The 19,831-nt window shown below is 40.8% G+C and overlaps 1 protein-coding gene and 1 non-coding gene across 4 annotated transcripts in view; both read left to right on the top strand.

Moving 5' to 3' along the window:
* The first annotated feature begins 1,961 nt into the window (after positions 1-1,961).
* MSRA (methionine sulfoxide reductase A) overlaps positions 1,962-19,831 on the top strand; it is a 383,805-nt gene continuing 365,935 nt past the window's right edge. For 2 of the 3 annotated variants that reach the window (XM_005209836.4, XM_024995440.1), the window contains exon 1: positions 1,962-2,387. In XM_005209836.4, the coding sequence (XP_005209893.1) occupies positions 2,252-2,387 (136 nt within the window). In that variant the 5' untranslated portion in view covers positions 1,962-2,251. 3 annotated transcript variants of the gene reach the window in all.
* Positions 3,357-3,422, top strand: MIR8548 (microRNA mir-8548). The gene has a single exon (NR_162188.1). It is a non-coding gene; the product is annotated as a microRNA mir-8548 (primary transcript).

The following is a 19,831-nucleotide window of genomic DNA, read 5'->3' as shown; positions in this document are numbered from 1 at the left end:
AAAATAACACATCAAAGCAGTGTGTGCCCAATGGGGAATATGGACAAAAAAAGACTCTCAGTGTGGAGAAGCTCAGAAGGGATTAGGAGCAGTTTGAAGAAAAGGAAACTCTAATGATGAAAATGGCATCATTGAAGGCAACAACAGTCATTCAACAAACCAATCTCAATTCAACTTTTCTGTCATCTATTCTGGTAAATGAGGTAAGAAACTCCTGTTTTATGAAATCAGGTATTTTTCTCTTTTAAAAGGTTTATTTTTAAAAATAATAATAAAAGTAACACAGCTATTGGAACATCTGAGAACACTGTAAAAATGTAACTATTTCAACCCAGAAGTTTAAAGCAAGAGAAAACTAGTCAGCCATTACCATGATCAACAACACAACTGCAAACATCATTTTAATTTTTTCTAGCCTTTCTTCAGTGGGTGCCTAAGGAGAGGTGTATGCATTTATTATAATGTCGAAGAATTGATGCTTTTGAACTGTGGTGTTGGAGAAGACTCTTGAGAGTCCCTTGGACAGCAAGGAGATCCAACCAGTCCATTCTGAAGGAGATCAGCCCTGAGTGTTCATTGGAAGGAATGATGCTAAAGCTGAAACTCCAGTACTTTGGCCACCTCATGCGAAGAGTTGACTCATTGGAAAAGACTCTGATGCTGGGAGGGATTGGGGGCAGGAGGAGAAGGGGACGACAGAGGATGAGATGGCTGGATGGCATCACCACTCGATGGACATGAGTCTGAGTGAACTCCGGGAGTTGGTGATGGACAGGGAGGCCTGGTGTGCTGCGATTCATGGGGTCGCAAACAGTCGGACAGGACTGAGCGACTGAACTGAACAGACACTACATACTACACATAGACACTCTGTAGCTTTGTTGTGCCTTCTTGCTTAACACAATTTTAAGTACTTCTTGACATGAAAAATTCTTCAGCTCTTAATTTTATACAATCAATCACAAAAAACAGAAAAAGCAAATCAGGATGTATCAAAATGCAGAAATGAAAAAGAAAACAGACTATTTCCTTTGACAGAAGAATGATCTTACCACCCAGAATGGACACCTTGGAGGGTTTTCAGGAAAGGCCTACAGAAACTACTTCCTGTAATCTCATAGCAAAACCAAATAAATAAGAAGTAAAAACCGAGGCACACTGCCCAGACAGAATCCGTATTACAAAATAAACACTTTCAATTTTAATATTTCCTGTCAGGCCATATCCTACATACAACACAGGAGCGCTAATCCTCCTATCCTCATGTTACAGACCACATGAAGAAAGCAAGGAAACTGAACCGGTGTGGAAGGTTGGGTCAAAGCCTTCTCATCTCTGTGGGTGCTAATCTGAAGTTCCTTTCTTCATGAGACTATCTGCCCATTTTGGCATAACATTTGCGGAAAACCAACATTTCACATATGGAACTCCCAAGTCACCCATCTGCCTCCACCCACCTTATTTTTTGCTTCGAAAATTTGTCACAGAACAAACGTTATGCCCCGTGATTTGAAAGGCAAGAATGATCCAATGGCACCCTTAAGTTCACCTGGACTGCGTTAACAAAGTATTAGTATCTCGCTCTTTTCTTCCCCCTTGCAAAATGGGGGAAATACATTATTATGATAATCATCAATGTATTATTTATATGTGTGTATATGTGTTATATATAAAACATTATCTTCCCTATTCTTTTTGAAAATTGTGGTTTTCACTTTCGATAAATAATCCATCTTTTGAATTATTTATCATCATATTGGCTCCAGTGGAAACAGACATAGATGCTAGTTTGAAAGTCAGGTCGTCGTACAGCTTACTGGGCATACCCAGCAATTGGTAAGGAAGCTGTGAAAACCGTAGTGACTTTAAAGTCAAAGCAGCGGAGTATTATTATTATTTTGGCCTCTTCCGCTTCACGTACTTTGCACTGCACTGCCATTAGGACACTCGTTCTCTGCCCGGGAACTTTGTACGGAAGGGGAGCCAGAACTCGCAGGTGCCTCCCTGCACAGGCCCTGCTCAGGGCGAGAACACGCCCTCTGTCTTGGCTATCCCGGCCCGAGGCTGAAGTAATAACCTCGGTTCCGGGGCGGCGGCAGCGGCACAACCAGCGGCACACGTGTCGTCGCTGACCCGCCCGCCGACCCCGCGTCCAGTGCACGCAGCTCCCGCCGCGCCGCGCCAGCCGCCCACTCCGCAGCGGCGCCTCCGCTCCCGACCGCCCGGCGGCCCCTTGGCCAGCGGCCCGTCCATGCTCTCGGCCACCAGGAGGGCCCTCCAGCTCTTTCACAGCCTCTTCCCCATCCCGAGAATGGGTGACTCCGCCGCCAAGATCGTCAGCCCCCAGGAAGCCTTGCCGGGCCGGAAGGAGCCCCTCGTCGTAGCGGGTAAGGACGCGACCACGCACCGAGGGCGCGGTCCTCGCCTCTGCGCACGCGCATGCTCCGGCCGCCGGAAGGGAGCCGGGGGCCGGCCTGGCCGGGTCGGCAGCTGGGGGTCTGCGCAGGCGCGGAGGGCGCTGGGAGTGGAGGGGACGAGGGATTGATCGTTTTTCTTTGTTTAGGTTTTCATCCACTAGAACAACGGAAAACACACTGAAGGGATCTAGTACGTTGATACGGCCCACCTAGACTGTAAATACCCCTCGGCGGCTTCAAACTTCCGCCCTTTCTCACGGGTGTGCATCCACTTTCCTTTCTTTTCTGCTTCGGCGGCTGGGATTCGGGCCACTTGGCAGCAGTAGCAGCAGCAGCAGAGGTGGTGCGGGTTTGTGTTGTCACGGGAGCTATGGAATAATACAGAACGGTGTATATACTGAGGTTTTGAAATTGTTTTTCACGCCAGTGTTCTGGTTGCAGGAGTTAGCCTCACGCTGCCCTTATCCTCCAGAACTGCCCGATTTCCCCGACTTGTCAGGAGCTTCCCCTGGCCCCGTGCTCCCGATTCTGCACTTGTGTATCAGTCATGCAGAAGAGCTGTACTTGCCAACTTAAAAATAATTTCCCAATCGTATACCAATACTTTTGGCGACTCTAGTAGAATATGTAAAATGTAATAACAGTGAGATGCTAGGAAAACGAAATAAAGTGAATAAAATGAAGGAAGAAATATGAAGTTCTGGAAACTGCTCTAAAAGTTTTGAAAGCTTCACTCTGTAAATTTCTTTCAGCACCGTAGAAGGCCGCAGACAGCACAAGTCCACCAACCGGTTGTTTAGTCACTCAGTCGTATCTTGACTGTTTGCGACCGCATGAACTGCAGTACGCTGGGCTTCCTTGTCCTTCACCATATCTCGGAGCTTGCTTAAACTCCTAGTTCCTTGAGTCAGTGATGCCATCCAGCCATCTCGTCCTCTTGTCCCCTTTTCCTCCTGCCACCAACGTGAGGATCATGCTTTGAAAAGGATTACCTTGGTGCATTGCTTCTCAAAGTGTTATCTTTTAAACAAGCCCTTCCAGTGATACTAATGCATTCAATAGTTGAAAACCGCTGCCTTAGAGCTGCTGGAGAAGGAAATGGCAGCCCACTCCAGTGTTCTTGCCTGGAGAATCCCAGGGACGGGGCAGCCTGGTGGGCTGCCGTCTATGGGGTCGCACAGAGGCGGACACGACTGAAGCGACTTAGCAGAAGCAGAGCTGTTGGAGGGTTAAGTGGTGATAAATCTTTCACGTATGGTTCGATGCCAAGATAAATTATACTTTTACAATTTCTTAGGGATTCTCATTTTTCTTTTCCTTAAAGATTTGTTGAGTATACACAGGAGAAGATTGTTCTGTGTAGCATACACCCTACTCAGTACGAGAATGGACAAGGTAGAGGTCTTTGCGTTTGAGGTAGTTTGGGAACTGACGGTGTGTGACCTGTTTCTCATTCACCTACATCAGCAGCTTTATATCCTATGTCCCCCATCACTTCACTCCCAACTCATCAAGAGCCTTAAAAAGCTTATTTTAGACTCAAATTCAGAGAATAAGTTTCAAAAAAAAAAATCCAGATTATTTCTAAACTATATAACCCTATTATCTAAATTTTATTTATCTTGAAAGTGAATTCTCCTTTAACAAACAAGAATTCATAAATGGATATTTAAAGGCAATGCTTCTCAATGCTGAACTTCCCCAACTTGTATGAAGCTTCATTTTTATACACTAGTATCTTTGGTGTGTCCTCCCAGACAAAACAAACAAGCCTGATCAGATCCCCAAACTGGTTGAAGATTAAAATTTTTCTGAATTTAGTTCTTTATCTTAACCAAAGTCTTCCCAGTCAGTTATTTAGTATATAGATGACACTTTTGGTAAAAGATTAGCTAGCATGACAGAAATGAGCCAACAGGTTTTTTTTTCTTTTTTTTTTTTCCCTTTTCTCTATCCATCTACTAATTCTGACTGCAAAACCTCAAGACCTAACTCTTCTGTCTTTCTGTATAGCCATGCATACATTGCTGGACCAATAAACCAATTTTTTTTTTTTTGGTGTAGGGCTAAGCCTATAATGCACGTCCTTTGTGTTCAGCTGCTGTAACCCCGCCCCCTCCCCCCCCCCCCCCCAATACTTAAATTTTAGATAGTGGCTTTCCTGTCTCTACCCTGGGACTGCTGCCTTGACAGGTTGTCAAAGGTTCTGATTGGCCTCAGAAATGGGCAGCGTTACTTCTCAGGTGTGTTTTCAGTGGCTTAAGATTGAAGCCTACAGACTTAATACTATTGCTTTGGAAGTTAAATTCATCTCTGCTCTAACCTCCAATCTGTTTAACAGCTCTTCACCTCTCTATATTACCTCTGTCTATATCTGTTGTTATTCGCACCCCTACTCTCTGAAAAATTCTGTGGCAAAAGCATCACCTTTTGATTTTAGAAGACAAAGCCTATCTGTTTAGTGTCTTTGGCTCAGTGTTTTTGGCTCAGCCTAGTACCAGGTGTGCACTATTACCAAATACGTTTGGGGTGAAGGTTATCATCTTAGCTTTAACCCTACCTTTTTTGGGTATTCTTCTGGAAATGTACACCCTTTCATAAACTACAGTCTAGTAGTAGATTTCTACTTTGCAAGAAGTTGAGATTCAACCCTTCAGACTTCTTTAATTTCTCCCAGGCTACCTAAAGTGGATCAAAACATGAGGAGGCCTACTTTGGGTGGCTGGTTAGAACTAAACCTGGCCTAGACTGCCTCATCTGAAGCACACTCTGTTTAGATCAGGGGTAGGCTCTGGGCACCACTGACTGGCAGGGCATGCAGGAACTTGCTGGTCTTTTTATGTAGTGGTGGTCTCTTTGTTTCAGTACCTGCCTACAGAGCAATATTCAGAGAACTTTGGGACTCGGGGAAAAGGGGAATTCATGCTTGCTGGACTGAATTGGTGGTCAGTCAATTGCTAGAGATAGGCAGGAGGCAGAAAGCTTATAATTAAAACCTCAGAGTGCCTCCTGTGTTATTAAAATCTAAGTTTATTATAGTTAGAACTGATCTTCATGGGAGGGATAAATTAGGAGTTTAGGATTAAAATATACACACTACTATAAGTAAGATAAGTAACCAACAAGGACCTAAGGTACAGCACAGGAAACTATTCTAAATAGCTTACAATAGCCGCCTATAATGGAAAAGAATCAGAGAAAGAATGTATCTATATTTGAATATATATATCTGAATCACTTTGCTATACATCTGAAACTTATACAGCTTTGTAATTCAACTATATTTCAATAAAAATTTTTTAAAAATATAAAAAAGCAATCAATAGAAAAAGAGGAACTGATAATATTTTTAATGAATTAATTATTGTGAAAGCCCAGCTTTTTATTTATATGGCTCATTTTTTCCCAGCCATATTGAAAATGTGGCTAATCTATTTTTTGATCAGGTGTTTGCGATTTGGGTATTTCATCCAAGAGAATGTTGGCAGCTCCCGTCTAATCTTTGCTTTCTTGCCTGTATATCCGTAGGTAGTGTTTGCTGTATTTATTACTGTGATGTCTCTTTGGGGAGAGGAAGAGGTGTAGAACACCTGCTAAAGGTTTGCTCTTCTAAGAACTATAAATATAAGCAGAAAAACAGAACAATGTGAGTAATTGTTCAAAGGTGGCTCTTTGAAAAAAACAATTGTACTGTGACTATTAGCTATCTAATAAAGGAGAAAAGGAATAAAGTACAAATACATGAAATAAGAACTGAAAGAGTGAATGTGGCGGATTCTTTATGATATTTGGCAAAACTAATACAATTATGTAAAGTTTAAAAATAAAATAAAATAAAAATAAATAAAACAGATGAATAAAGACTCATTTTAGGCAGAAAAAAAAAGTTGAAGAATCATAAGGGACTATTTACTCATTTCTTTTAAAATAAATTTGAAAACTTGGATGAAATAGATAACTTTTAGGAAAATATAACTGACCTAAACTGACCCCAGAAAGAGAAAATCTTAACAGATTGATTTTTCTAGAAGAAATAAAGTTGTCAGAGATTGCCTCCTCTCAAAGCATTATGTCCAGTCAGTTTTACAGGTGACGTCTAAATAGTTAAAGAACGTATAATTCCAATAGTATATTTAAACTGAAAGGATTGTCAAATTCTTTTTATGAAACAAGTATAATATTGAAACCAAACCTGATAAATACTGCACTGAGAAAAAAACAAACCATTCTCACTTATGAATGTAGATACAAAACTGCTAAATAAATATTAGTAAGCAGAATCTAGCAATGGGATTTAGTCTAAGAATGCAAGGACTTGTCAATATTAGGAAATTTATTAATATAGTTCGTTGTGTGTGGCTCAGTTATATTGGACTCTTTGTGACCCCACGGACTATAGCCTGCAAGGCTCCTCTGTCCATGGAATTTTCCAGGCAAGAATTCTGGAGTAGCTTGCCATTTCCTACTCCAGGGGATATTCCCCACCCAGGGATTGAACCCATATTTCTTGCCTTTCCTTCATTGGCAGGTGGATTCTTTACCACCGTGCCACCTGGGAAGCCCTTATTAATATAATTCATCATTTAGTTAGTCTAGGGAGAAAAATGATATAACTATTTCCCTAGATGCTGTGAAGTTATTTGACCATATTTAACAACCATTCTTGGTAACATTCAGAGATGGCTACTTCTTAATGTGATAAAGCATATCGGCCAGCATCATGCTTAATAAAGAGATATTAGAGATTTCCATTTAAGTCCCAGTCAAGAAAGTACGTGGAGGTGGTTAATGCTTGCTTTGCCTGGTGGCAGGTGTGCACGGTTACTGAATTTTGTTCTTAAGGGCCATCATCTTGGCTTTAATCTTACCTTTTTTGTGTTCTTAAAAAATCTCCATCCTTTTATGAACTGTGGCCTGGTAGATGACTACGCTGCAAGAAGTTAAGAGTCAAACCTTCAAGTTTCTTTACTGCTTAGTTTTTCCAGGGCTGCCTGTGTTGTATCAAGTTACGACTTGGCCCACTTTGGATGACTGTTTATTATTACCGTTGTGTTGTAGGTGCTAGTCAATACAGTCAGAGAAGACAAGGCAATTAGAGATGTTCATATTGGAAAAGAGAAGGTAAAACTAATGCCATTTGCAGATGATAAGATTGTATAACTGGAAAATCCAAGAGAGTTTAATAAGGTATCGATTTATATACTTACTAGACGGAAACCAATAGCTTTACTCTAAACAACCTGTTGGAAAATATAATGGAAAAAAACACCCCTTTTGTAATAGCAACCAAAAAAGTTAAAATTTAAGAATAAACTTGGCAAGAAATATGTCCAATCTTTGTGAAGAAGACATACAGAGGAGCACAAAAAGAAAACTTTAACAAGTGGAAGAACATACCAGTTTATTGGATTCGAGGACTAAGCAGGAAACATATATCAGTTGTCCTTAAAGTCAATTTATAAAGGTAACATGATTTGAAGAAAAATACTAATGATATTTTTATTTTGTTTTAGAAATGCTGCTACTGCTAAGTCGCTTCAGTCGTGTCCGACTCTGTGCGACCCCATAGACGGCAGCCCAATAGGCTCCCCTGCCCCTGGGATTCTCCAGGCAAGAATACTGGAGTGGGTTGCCATTTCCTTCTCCAGTGCATGGAAGTGAGAAGTGAAAGTGAAGTCGCTCAGTCATGTCTGACTCTTAGCGACCCCATGGACTGCAGCCTACCAGGCTCCTCCATCCATGGGATTTTCCAGGCAAGAGTACTCATTTTAGAAATGGATGCATTCATTTAAAAAATTCGTTTGGAAAAATAAACAGGAATAGTTATGGTAACTGTAAAATAAGAACAAAGAGGAACAGTTGGCTCTTACAGATAGTAAATGCAAAGCTTAATAATTTAAACAACATGGGACTGTTCATGAACAGATAAGTCAATATACAGAATAGAAAGATCAGAAATTCTTAACTATGTGTGAAAATATAGTATATGATACAGGTGACATCTTAAATCAGTGAGGAAAAATGAAATATTCAATAAATGGTTATGGTACAACTGTGTAGCCATATGGAAGAAACAAAACCAGAAAACCCTCCAAAGTTGGATCTATACTTCACATTCTTAAACCAGGGTAAGTTCCAAAAGATATATGTTGATAATAGCTCATGCATAGTGAGTGCTTAACTATATGCCAGACACGGTAGTAATTGATTTACATTTGTTGTTGTTTAGTTGCTAAGTCATGTCTGACTAATGCATTTATTCTTCACCATAACACCCCAGGAGGTGTAACTGTTTTACCCTCACTTGTTGGAGTGGAAACTGAAGCCTATGGAGTTTTAGGTGACTTATGCAAGGTCACTTGGCTAATAAGTGGTAGATCTGGGATATGAATGTAGGCAGTTTGCCTCTAGAGTTTGTGATCTTAACAGTACTAGATGTACTGTTTTTTCATTTAGTTAAATGTAAAGAATGAAATAATTTAAGAATGAGCAAGGGAGAATTCTTTTAGAAAGCAAAGCCTTTCTAACCACAACTTGAAAATCAGAAGACAAAAAAGATGGATAAATTAGATCACGACAGAATGAAAATTTTCTGCAGGCAAAAATTACTGTAAGCAAATTCAAAAGACAAACTGGGGTGAATACTTGCAATTCATATCATAGGTGAAGGACTAATCTCCCTAATATATAGGAAACTTCTAGAAGATAATAAGAAAACAACATCCATTAGAAAAATAGAGGTTAGAGCAGTTCACAGAAAAGGAAGTATAATTTGCTCTTATACATATAAAAAGATGCTCAACTTCTTTCATAATGAGGAGAGTGTAAGTACCATTTTTCATTTTTCAGATTGGCAAAAACCCAGAACTCTGATGATACAGTTTGTTGGTAATCCTTAAGGAAAAAGACACCCTCCTCCTTCGCTGGCAAGAATGTAGATTGGCCCAACTCTTATGGAAGGCAATTTGGCAACATCTACCCAAAATTTAAATGCATATACCTTTTGACCCAGGAATGTAATTTTTGGGAATTTATCCTACAGATATACTCGCATTCGTGCCAAATGATGACTGTACCAGGTTATTCACTGCAGCTTTGTTTGCAGTCATCGACGATTGGAAACAACCCAAACGCCCATCAATAGGGGCTAGTTAAATAAATTATGGTTCCTCCTCACAATGGAAAATGCAGCTGTAAAAAAGAACATGGAATATCTATGTGAATAGATACAGAGAGATTGCCAAGGTACAGTGTTAGGTGGGAAGTGCAAGGTCAGAGCAGTGTTATATATTAACTTTTGTGTGAACAGGGAGGAAAATAATAATAGAAACTTTGAAGCTTTGGAAGGATAGCTCAGAAAGTAATGGCTACGGATATGCTGGTGGTGGAGGGGGACACAGCCAGGAGACCTGACTCTGTGCTTTTTAAAAAACTTTTGATTCTTGTAAATCTGACTGCATTACTGAATTAAACAACTCCGCTTTGCAGATGATCTCCTTCTGATATTTTTAGTCTAATTGACCACCTTTCTATCATCTTTTGTCATCCCTATTTCAAGTTCTGTTTTTTTTCCTTCTTTTTAAATTTTGCTCTTTTTCATGTCAAGTTCTTTTTTTCTGCCCCAACTTGCTTTTGTAATCAAAATCCACATTTTGGCGTGATTTAAAAATCTAAATTTAGAGGGTGAAATTGGAATAAGTTAATCCAAGTCATTTTACATTTCATAAATATTCATTTTTATTGAAGTGTCAATTGTGGTGGCATCATTTATACAAAGAAAAGATCTTTGGGGACAGATTTATTCCACTATTATGTAGAAGGAATTATGTGTATTTCTTTTATTTTGAGTGATGTACATAGACTTTTTAGAAGAAAATGATAGAAAACAATTTTCCTTTTAGAAAAAATTTTCCCCAGTGTGCGATTAATTTCTAAATTGTAGGACACAGGACTATTATCTTTCCTCTCTGCATCCCGTCTAAAGCTCTTTATTTTCCCCTCTATTTCAGAATCTGCAGTACTTCTCTGAAGTCCCTGGGATAAGGGGATTCCAGAGCTCCCACAATCTAACCCTCACCTTCCCAGCTTTTCTTCCCACTGTGCCCCCTGTAGAACAGGGGTCCCCAACCTTCTGGACCTAATATCTGATGATCTGAGGTGGAGCTGATGTTATAATAATAGAAATTAAGTGCACAGTCAATGTAACGTTCTTGACTCCCCGTGGACCCACCCACCACCCTGCCCCCATCTGTGGAAAAGTTGTCTTCCATGAAACTGGACCCTGGTGCCAGAAAGGTTGGGGACCACTGCTCTAGAACCCCATCTTCTGGTTAGCATGTGGTTCAGTGTTTTGCCTCTGGAAAAGTCCAAGTGGGATCCACACTCAAATCTTTTCATTCAGTCACCTTTGTTAAATGTTTGCTAAATGCTTGCTTGGGTGAAATATTGTGTTTTCCATATAGCCTTATCCTGTTCTTCCTCAAAACTTTCCCTGCTTGAATATAATTTCTCCCATAAACTCATCTGCCTCCCATTTCCAAATTCTTGTATTCATTCGTGTCCGACTCTTTGCGACCCTGTACACTGTAGCCTGCCAGGCTCCTCTGTCCATGGGGATTCTCCAAGCAAGAAAACTGGAGTGGGTTGCCATGCTCTCCTTCAGGGGATCTTCCCAACCCAGGGATTGAAACTCGGTCTCCCACGTTGTAGGTGGATTCTTTACTGACTGAGCCACCAGGAAAGCCCTAGAGGATTGTATATCGTGCCATAACCCCAAACTCAGTTCTAAAACCAAACCATTTTCCCTTCAAAACATTGGATGCATATTTTAATTTCCCCATTTCTGTTGGTGACATTACTCCTATGCTCTCAAGTCCCCCAAACCTTAGCCACATGCATCTTCAACCCTTGCCTCTGTATTTAAACTGGCCCTTCTCCAACAAATCTTGATTGTTCCTTGCCTTCTGTATTAGTCAGGGTTTTCCAGAGAAACAGAACCAATTGTATATGTGTGTGTGTGTGGGGGGGGTGTGTGTGTGGGGGGTGTGTGTGTGTGTGTGTGTGTGTGTGGTGTGTGTGTGTGTGGTGTGTAAAGAGATTTATTAGGAGGGATTGGCTCACATGATAATGGAGGCTGAGGAGTTCAAGATCTGCTGTCTGTAAGCTGGTGATGTAATTCAGCCCAACCCTGAAAGCTGAGAACCAGGGGAGCCAATGGTTCCAGTCTGAATCCTAAAGCCCGAGAACCAGGAGCATCTGAGGGCCGAAGGAGATGGATGTTCCAGATCAGACAAGGAAAGTGAATTTACCCTTCTTCCACCTTTTGTTCCGGTCTGATGGGACTGGATGAGATGCACACCTGCCCTCCTCTGCCTCCCCGCACCATGTTGGTGGGATCACCTTCTTTACTCAGTGTATAATTCAAATGTTAATCTCTTCTGGAAGTACCTTCACAACATACACAACATACACTGGGCATCCTTTAGCCCAGTCAGCTTGGCAGAGGAAAGTAACCATCGTACTTTTCTTGGTTACTGCTTTAAGTCTTCTCAGTCTGTCATGAGCACCACTATCAGGCATCTGTTTAAACCTCAGATTTCTTTCTGTCACTTCTAAGAAAATAAAGATAACTCTGTGTGATCTGGCAATGACTGTTCATCCTGGGGTTAGAAGCCTTCTTTCACTTGCTGCTAATCCCAGTGTTCTTCATTTCTGCTTTGGCCCCTGAGCCTGACTCCTGCTCTTAGTAACTTCCTCCAGGAAGTTGACTTTCTTCATCACAGCCCATTTCAACCTTCCCGGGCCTTTCAAGGCCACTCTCAGTTCTGCCCCTTCCGTGCTGCCTTTGGGGGACTGTTTCAGCATCGATTGCTCTTAGAGTTGGACGCGGAGCTAGAGCTTTGAGGCCCTGTTTGACACTTTTATTCCAGTGTGTCTCCTTCAGGGTGGTGGAGTTGAGTTCCTTCAATGTCTTTGGAGCTCAGAGATTGCCACTTTTCTCCCTTGTGTTTCCTTAACTTCTCGCCTGGTTACATGACCAGAGCTCGGGGATTGCAAGGACCAGGCCGCTTGGTCTTCTGGTAACATCCTCTCTGGGAGTCCTGTTGGAATGTTCTTCCCTTTTGGCAAGACATTTGACTACTTTGAGCATGATGCTGTTAGCATAAACTTATATTAAAACTTATAAGCTTTTAAGGAGTTTATTTGAGCAAAAATTCATTTGAATTGGGCTGCATCCAATCTCGCTGATAGAAAGGAGCTCTGAGGAGCTGTACAAAGTGAAAGATTCTTAGAGCCAGAAGGGAGCAGAAACAAAGAAGTTGTGCTAGGCAGGGTGGTTATAGTAAGGTTACTTTCCTCCCAGCATGGCAGGATGTCTGCCACATAGATTACCCAGCTAGTGCCCGTCAGGAGATTCCTGATTGACTCGTTCTTAAACCATTTCTCTCCCATTTTGGGGAGAGCCAAAACCATAGATAGCCAAGGTAAATCTTGATTTGGTGTCATGGGGCTTAGCATGTGCTCAGTTGCTGAGTCGTGTTCAACTGTTTGGGACCCCGTGGACTGTAGTCTGCCAGGCTCCTCTGTCCATGGGATTTCCTAGGCAAAAAGACTGGAGTGAATTGCCATTCCCGACCCAGGGATCAAATCCACATCTCCTGCATTTCTTGCATTGACAGGTAGATTCTTTACCACTGAGCCACCTGGGAAGCCATGAGGCTTAGCATAAGTGACTCTATTTGAGGCCTATTTTTGGTTTGTTTGTTTTTAAAAACCACCAAATGCTTGGTTTTGCCTTGACCAGAGACTGCCATACCCTTTGAACCAGCTGGGATCTCTTCTGTAAGCTAGGTCTCTTATAAAAGGTTGACTAAGGCTACTGCCCTTGACAGAGAAAAAGATGGTCCCTTACATTTCTGTAGAACTTTCGTAACATTTCACATGGGCATATCTACAAAGTTTCTCAGCAGGGTATATTTCTGATCCACTAGCTTGCTGAATAAGTGTGTTAAATTTGCATTATAATACAGCAAAGACTGCTAGTAGTGAAACTGGAGGAAATGCAGCATTACAATATGTTTTGATGAATATATTATCATTACATTTTTTAAAAATGAAGAATAAAATTCAGAAACACTGACTGTCTTCCCAGAGCGTGTATATAAAATGAATTCTTTTGAAAATGTTACCATGGTAAGGTAATAACATTAGTGTTGAATTTTCCTCTGGAACTTTTTCATATTTTACCTTTAATTTTTTTTAAACTTGTAGTTTACTCTTAGGCAATTTATAGTTTGCTTAGGTCAAACACAGTGTGAAAAATTAAAAAGCATTGTTCCCAGGAGGCCCAAAATTATTCTTTGGCCAGCTGAAGAAAATTTGATATTTTAACAGATTTTACCCAGAAGGCGAGAGCCATGAAAATGAAATACTGCAACGGAATTCAGAGCTTTCCAGCTGGAGCAAATGAAACCTCAAGAAAAAAAAAAAAATCCCGAATGTACCGTAGTTAGCAGATGAAAAGGAAACCACGTTAGGGCTGGCCGAATAGAGCAGCCAGCTTGCAAATAGAGCCCCGGAGAAAACACTGCATGGCTGCAAATCTCCATTTCCTTACTCTTCCTAAGAACCAATTCATGAAGAACGACGTCATCCAGCAGGAAGCCCAATGTAGCAAGTCCTGCTGGTCCCTGGGGTTCCTGGCCCACCACTTAGCATTCCTCGCACACCAAGCTGTGTGCACTGGCACGAAGCAGCTGCATGGAGCTGTCCGCTCCACCCGCGCCCCCCCCCCCGCCCCCCACCAACCTAGGCTGCACCTCGCCAGATAACAGCCCTGCTCACCAGCTCCTCTCCCTGACAACTGGAGGCAGGTTGCCAGGAAACCGCACCCCCCCTCCGCCCCCCAGAGGAGACTCTGCACCCAACTGCCTCTGCAAATAAAAGCGGCTGGAGGAGGCCCTTTGCAGATAACTTTATTTTCAGAAATTTAAAAAAACAATTTTTTTTTCTCTTCTTCAGGATTATGCTCATCCTAAGAAGCTCTGTGGATTTATTTTGATAAGTAGAGTAAATGGGAATAATTATTTTCTTGTAAAAATTAGGGGTCGGATGAGTGAGATAATATAGCTGTTTGCTGCAGTATTTTGGGGGGCGGTAAACATACAGGAATAAGCTATATAAATGTACATAGGAATTTCCAGGGACAAAATATGAACCAAGGGATTTCTGTGAGTATGATGGAGCTTAAGCCTTAGCTGTTTCAGTTAAATAGAAACCCAACCATTATTTTTCTCAGAAAAACGAGATTGATTAAAGACTGGAAGCCTAGGCTTCTTTTTCTGTATATGTTTGCTTTGCAACTTATTGGGTGGTTGACAAACGAAATTGATATAATTTTAAAAATGAGGATTCTCTATTGTTTGCTCTCTTAGAAAGGAACCAAGGTGTTTTTGCTCTCAGTCTCTGGGTTTTCTTCCCAGGAAGTCTGAACATAGCCTCTTCTCACTGTTCTGCCCAGCCTGTGCTGAGATGGCTTCTCTTTGCTTCAGGGCCTTTATTAAACCTTAAATTTTTATCCATATTTTTGCTCAAAGTTTGGAAGTTTTTAATCATTTTTATTTTCTTGGGCTCCAAAATCGCTGCAGATGGTGACTGCAGCCATGAAATTAAACAGGCGCTTGCTCCTTGGAAGAAAAGCTATGACAAACTTAGACAGCATATTAAAAAGCAAAGATATTACTTTGCCAACAAAGGTATGTCTAGTCAAAGCTATGGTTTTTCTAGTGGTCGTGTACAGATATGAGATTTGGGCCATAAAGGAGGCTGAGAGCTGAAGAATTGATGCTTTTGAACTGTGGTGTTGAAGAAGACTCTTCAACTGAGTGACTGAACAATAACAACAGCAAATCAGTTTTATCCTCTTCTCTCAGCTTTCCAAGTAACCACTGTCCAGAACCAAGGGGGCATTCTTTAGTGCCTTTCTTCATATCCATAAAGTCCTACCTAAACACTCACATTATTTATTGTTGCTATTTTATAAAAGTGGATCAGTTTGCATTCTCTGCATCTCACTTTTCTCGCTTAACAGTGCATTATGGAAACATTTCCTTGTCAGCTGGTATATCTTAATGTAATTCATTTTAACAATATTAATAGATTTAATTTTTTGGAGAAGTTTTAGGTTTATAGCAAAATCGAGTGAAAAACACGAGTTCCCATATACACCTGTCCCTCCACCCAACTCCCCCTATTATTAATATTTTGCTTTACTGTGGTACATGTTAAAATAGACAAGTCATAGCAATATGTTATTATTATCTGAAGTCCATACTTTATATCAGAGTTCATTCTTTGTGTTTGTACATGCTGTGGGCTTACAAAATGACAGGTATCTACTGTTACAGCATCATGCAGGATAGTTTCACTGCCCTAAAAACCTCTGCCTTCCACCTACTCTTCAGTTCCTCCCTGATGCACTGCTGGCAACCACTCATCTTTTTACTGTCTCCACAATTTTGCCTTTTTGAAAATATCATTTAGTTGGAATCATACAGTATGCAGCCTTTTCAGATTGACTTCTTTCACTTAGTTAGAAGCATTTAGGGTTTCTCTGTATCTGGATAGCTCATTTCTTTTTAGTGCTGAGTAATATTCCATTGTATGGATTTATCACAGTTTGTTTATCCATTCACCTGTTGAAGAGCATCTTGGTTGCTTCCAGGTTTTGACAGTTATGAATACATTACGGTAAACATTCTTATGAAAGTTTTTGTGTGAATGTAAGTGTTCAGCTCCTTTGGGATAAATACCATGGAGCACAATTGCTAGATCTTATTACCATAAGAATATGTTTAGTTTTGTAAGAAACTGCCAAACTGTGTTCCAAGTTGATTGTACCATTTCAAATCCTCATCAGCAATGAATGAGGTTCCCGGTGATTCGCATCCTTGTCACTATTTGGTTTAGTCAGTGTTTTAGATTTTAGCCATTCTAAAGGTATGAAGTGGTATTTCATTGTTGTTTTAATTTGCAGTTCCCTAATTTGGCCACCTCATGCGAAGAGTTGACTCATTGGAAAAGACTCTGATGCTGGGAGGGATTGGGGGCAGGAGGAGAAGGGGACGACAGAGGATGAGATGGCTGGATGGCATCACTGACTCAATGGACGTGAGTTTGAGTGAACTCTGGGAGTTGGTGATGGACAGGGAGGCCTGGTGTGCTGCGATTCATGGGGTCACAAAGAGTCGGACAGACTGAGTGACTGAACTGAACTGAACTGAACTGAATGACATATGACGGACATCTTTTCACATTCTTATTTACCATCTGTATATCTTCTTTGATGAAATGTCCGTTTATGTCCTTTGTCCACTTTTTAATTCGATTTCAAGATTTTCTTATTGTTGAATTTTTAAGAATTCTTCTTATACTTTGGATAGCAGTTCTTTATCAGATATGTATTTTGCAAATATTTTCTCCTGGATTGTGGCCTGTCTTCTTATACTCTTGACAATATCTTTTGCTGAGCAGACATTTTTAATTTTAATGAAGCCCAACATCGATTTTTTCTTTCACAGGTAATACTTAGTATCTCAAAAATCATTGCCAAATCTAAAGTCACAGGTACTTTCTAGAAGCTTTATAGATTTGCATTTTAAATTTTGAGTTAATTTTTGTCAAAGATGTAATATCTAGGTCTAGATTAAAAATTTTTTTTTTCTTGTGAATGTCCAGTTGTTAAGCACCATTTCGAAAGACTATCTTCATTCCATTGCATTGGCTTTCTTCCCTTTCCAAACATCAGTTGACTGTATTTGTGTGTGTCTATTTCTGGGCTCTTTATTCTATTCTGTTGAGCCATTTGTCTATTCTTTCACCAATACCACACTGTCTTGATTATGGTATTTTATGGTGAGTCTTGAAGTTGGGTGGCATCAGCTCTCTGTCTTTGTTTTCTTCCATATCATGTTGTCAGCTTTGGCTCTTTCCCCTCTCCGTATGAAGAATCACTGCAGATGGTGACTGCAGCCATGAAATCAAAAGACACTTGGTCCTTAGAAGAAAAGCTGTGACCAACCTTGTTGTTGTTGTTCAGTAGCTCAGTTGTGTCCAACTCTCTGCCACCCCTTTGACTGTAGCCCACCAGGCTCCTCTGTCCATGGAATTCTCCAGGCAAGAACACCAGAGTGGGTTGCCATTTCCTTCTCCAGATGACCAACCTAGACAGCATATTAAAAAGCAGAGACATTACTTTGCCATCAAAGGTCTCTCTAGTCAAAGCTATGGTTTTACCAGTAGTCATGTATGGATGTGAGAGTTGGACTATAAAGAAAGCTGAGCGCCGAAGAATTGATGCTTTTGAACTGTGGTGTTGGAGAAGACTCTTGAGAGTCTCTTGGACTGCAAGGAGATCAAACCAGTCAATCCTAAAGGAAATCAGTCCTAAATATTCATTGGAAGGACTGATGCTGAAGCTAAAGCTCCAGTACTTTCTTTGGCCACCTGATAAGAACCGACTCATTGGAAAAGACCCTGATGCTGGAAAAGATTGAAGGTGGGAGGAGAAGGGGACGACAGAGGATCAGATGGTTGGATGGCATCACCGATGCGATGGACCTGAGTTTGAGTAAGCTCCAGGAATTGTTGATGGACAGGGAAGCCTGGCTTGCTGCAGTCCATGGTGTTGCAAAGAGTCAGGCATGACTGAGCGACTGAACTGACTGGCAAAATAACTTGTTGGGATTTTGATAGTGTTGAATCTATAGATCAAGTTGGGAAGACTTTACATCTTGATAGTAATGAGTCTTCCTATCCATGTGCATGAAATATCTCTGCATTTATTTAGATATTCTTTGATTTCTTTCATCAGAATTTTATAGTTTTCCCTATATAGATCTTGTACATATTTTGTTAGATGTATACCTCAGTATTTAACTTTTTTAGTGCTAATGTAAAAGGTATTTTTAAAATTTCAAATCCCAATTATTCATGGTTGGCATATAAGAAAACATTTTGCTTTAGTAAAATTATATCCTGTAATCTTTTTGTTTTTGTTGATTCATTGGGATTTAGACAATCATGTCATCTGCAAACAAAGGCATCTTAATTTCTTTTTCCCCATCTGTATACCTTTTATTTCCTTTTCTTATTGCATTAGCTAGAACTTCCAGTATGATGTTGAGTAGTAGTGGTGAGAGGGGACATGTGTGTATGTGCGCCAAGTCACTTCAGTTGTGTCCAACTCTTGGTGACCCTATGGCATCCTTGCCTTATTCCTGATCTTAGTGGTAAAGCATCTGGTTTCTCACCATTAGTTATCATGTTAGCTTAGGCTTTTTTTTTGTACATGTTCTTTATCAGGTTGAGGAAGTTCCCCCCATTCCTAGTTTGCTGAAATTCAATATGGTGTTTTAAATGGTTGCATAATAGCCCTCTGTATGTATGTTCAGTTCAGTTCAGTTGCTCAGTTGTGTCCGACTCTTTGCGACCCCATGAATCGCAGCATGCCAGGCCTCCCTGTCCATCACCAACTCCCAGAGTTCATTCAAACTCATGTCCATCGAGTCAGTGATGCCATCCAGCCATTTCATCCTCTGTCGTCCCCTTCTCCTCTTGCCCCCAATCCTTCCGAGCATCAGAGTCTTTTCCAATGAGTCAGCTCTTCACATGAGGTGGCCAAAGTACTGGAGTTTCAGCTTTAGCATCAGTGCTTCCAAAGAAATCCCAGGACTGATCTCCTTTAGAATGGACTGTATGTATGTAGCCCATATTAAACTATAGTTTATTAAAATAAGCAAAGTTGAACTCTTGATCAGTTATTATGTGTTTGGCTCCAGTAGTGCTGTAGCTATGTTTATTAATCATGGTCTGTTGTGCACATACTGTAAGCACGTATGAATACCTTCCTGGTAAATCCAGTCAAAGGAGGTAAAGTTGGTGCCAGGTTGTGCAATGCCTCGAAGCCAACCTAAATAAGGGGTTTGGATCAGAATAGAAAATGGGCAGAATGTAGGTTCTCTGATGATGCGTACGAGGGAAAGCCAGAGGTTCAGGTGTGCAGAGGTTTGCCCTCTGTCCACGAAGTATAAACGTCCTGTGGGTCGTGGATGCTTGCTGGTACTGTTTGGATTGGTTTCTGGATACAGCTTTGCAACCAGGTTATGGAATTATTTATTCTGGGAACTAACAGGTCAGTTTACATCTGGAGTTATAACCTGGTTACATGTAATGAATTGGACTACACAGTTTCAGTACCTTTACTGTGCACTAGGGGTTGGCAGAATATGGTCTGTGCGTCATATTTGGCCTATACTATGGTCTGGTTTTTTAAAAATTAAACTTTTTATTCTGAGATAATTATAGATTCACACACAGTTGTAAAACAATAATACAGAGAGATTCTGTATTTTTCT

Source organism: Bos taurus, chromosome 8 (genome assembly GCF_002263795.3).
Source record: "Bos taurus isolate L1 Dominette 01449 registration number 42190680 breed Hereford chromosome 8, ARS-UCD2.0, whole genome shotgun sequence".
NCBI lineage: Eukaryota > Metazoa > Chordata > Mammalia > Artiodactyla > Bovidae > Bos > Bos taurus.
This window is presented reverse-complemented; position numbering and strand designations above follow the sequence as displayed.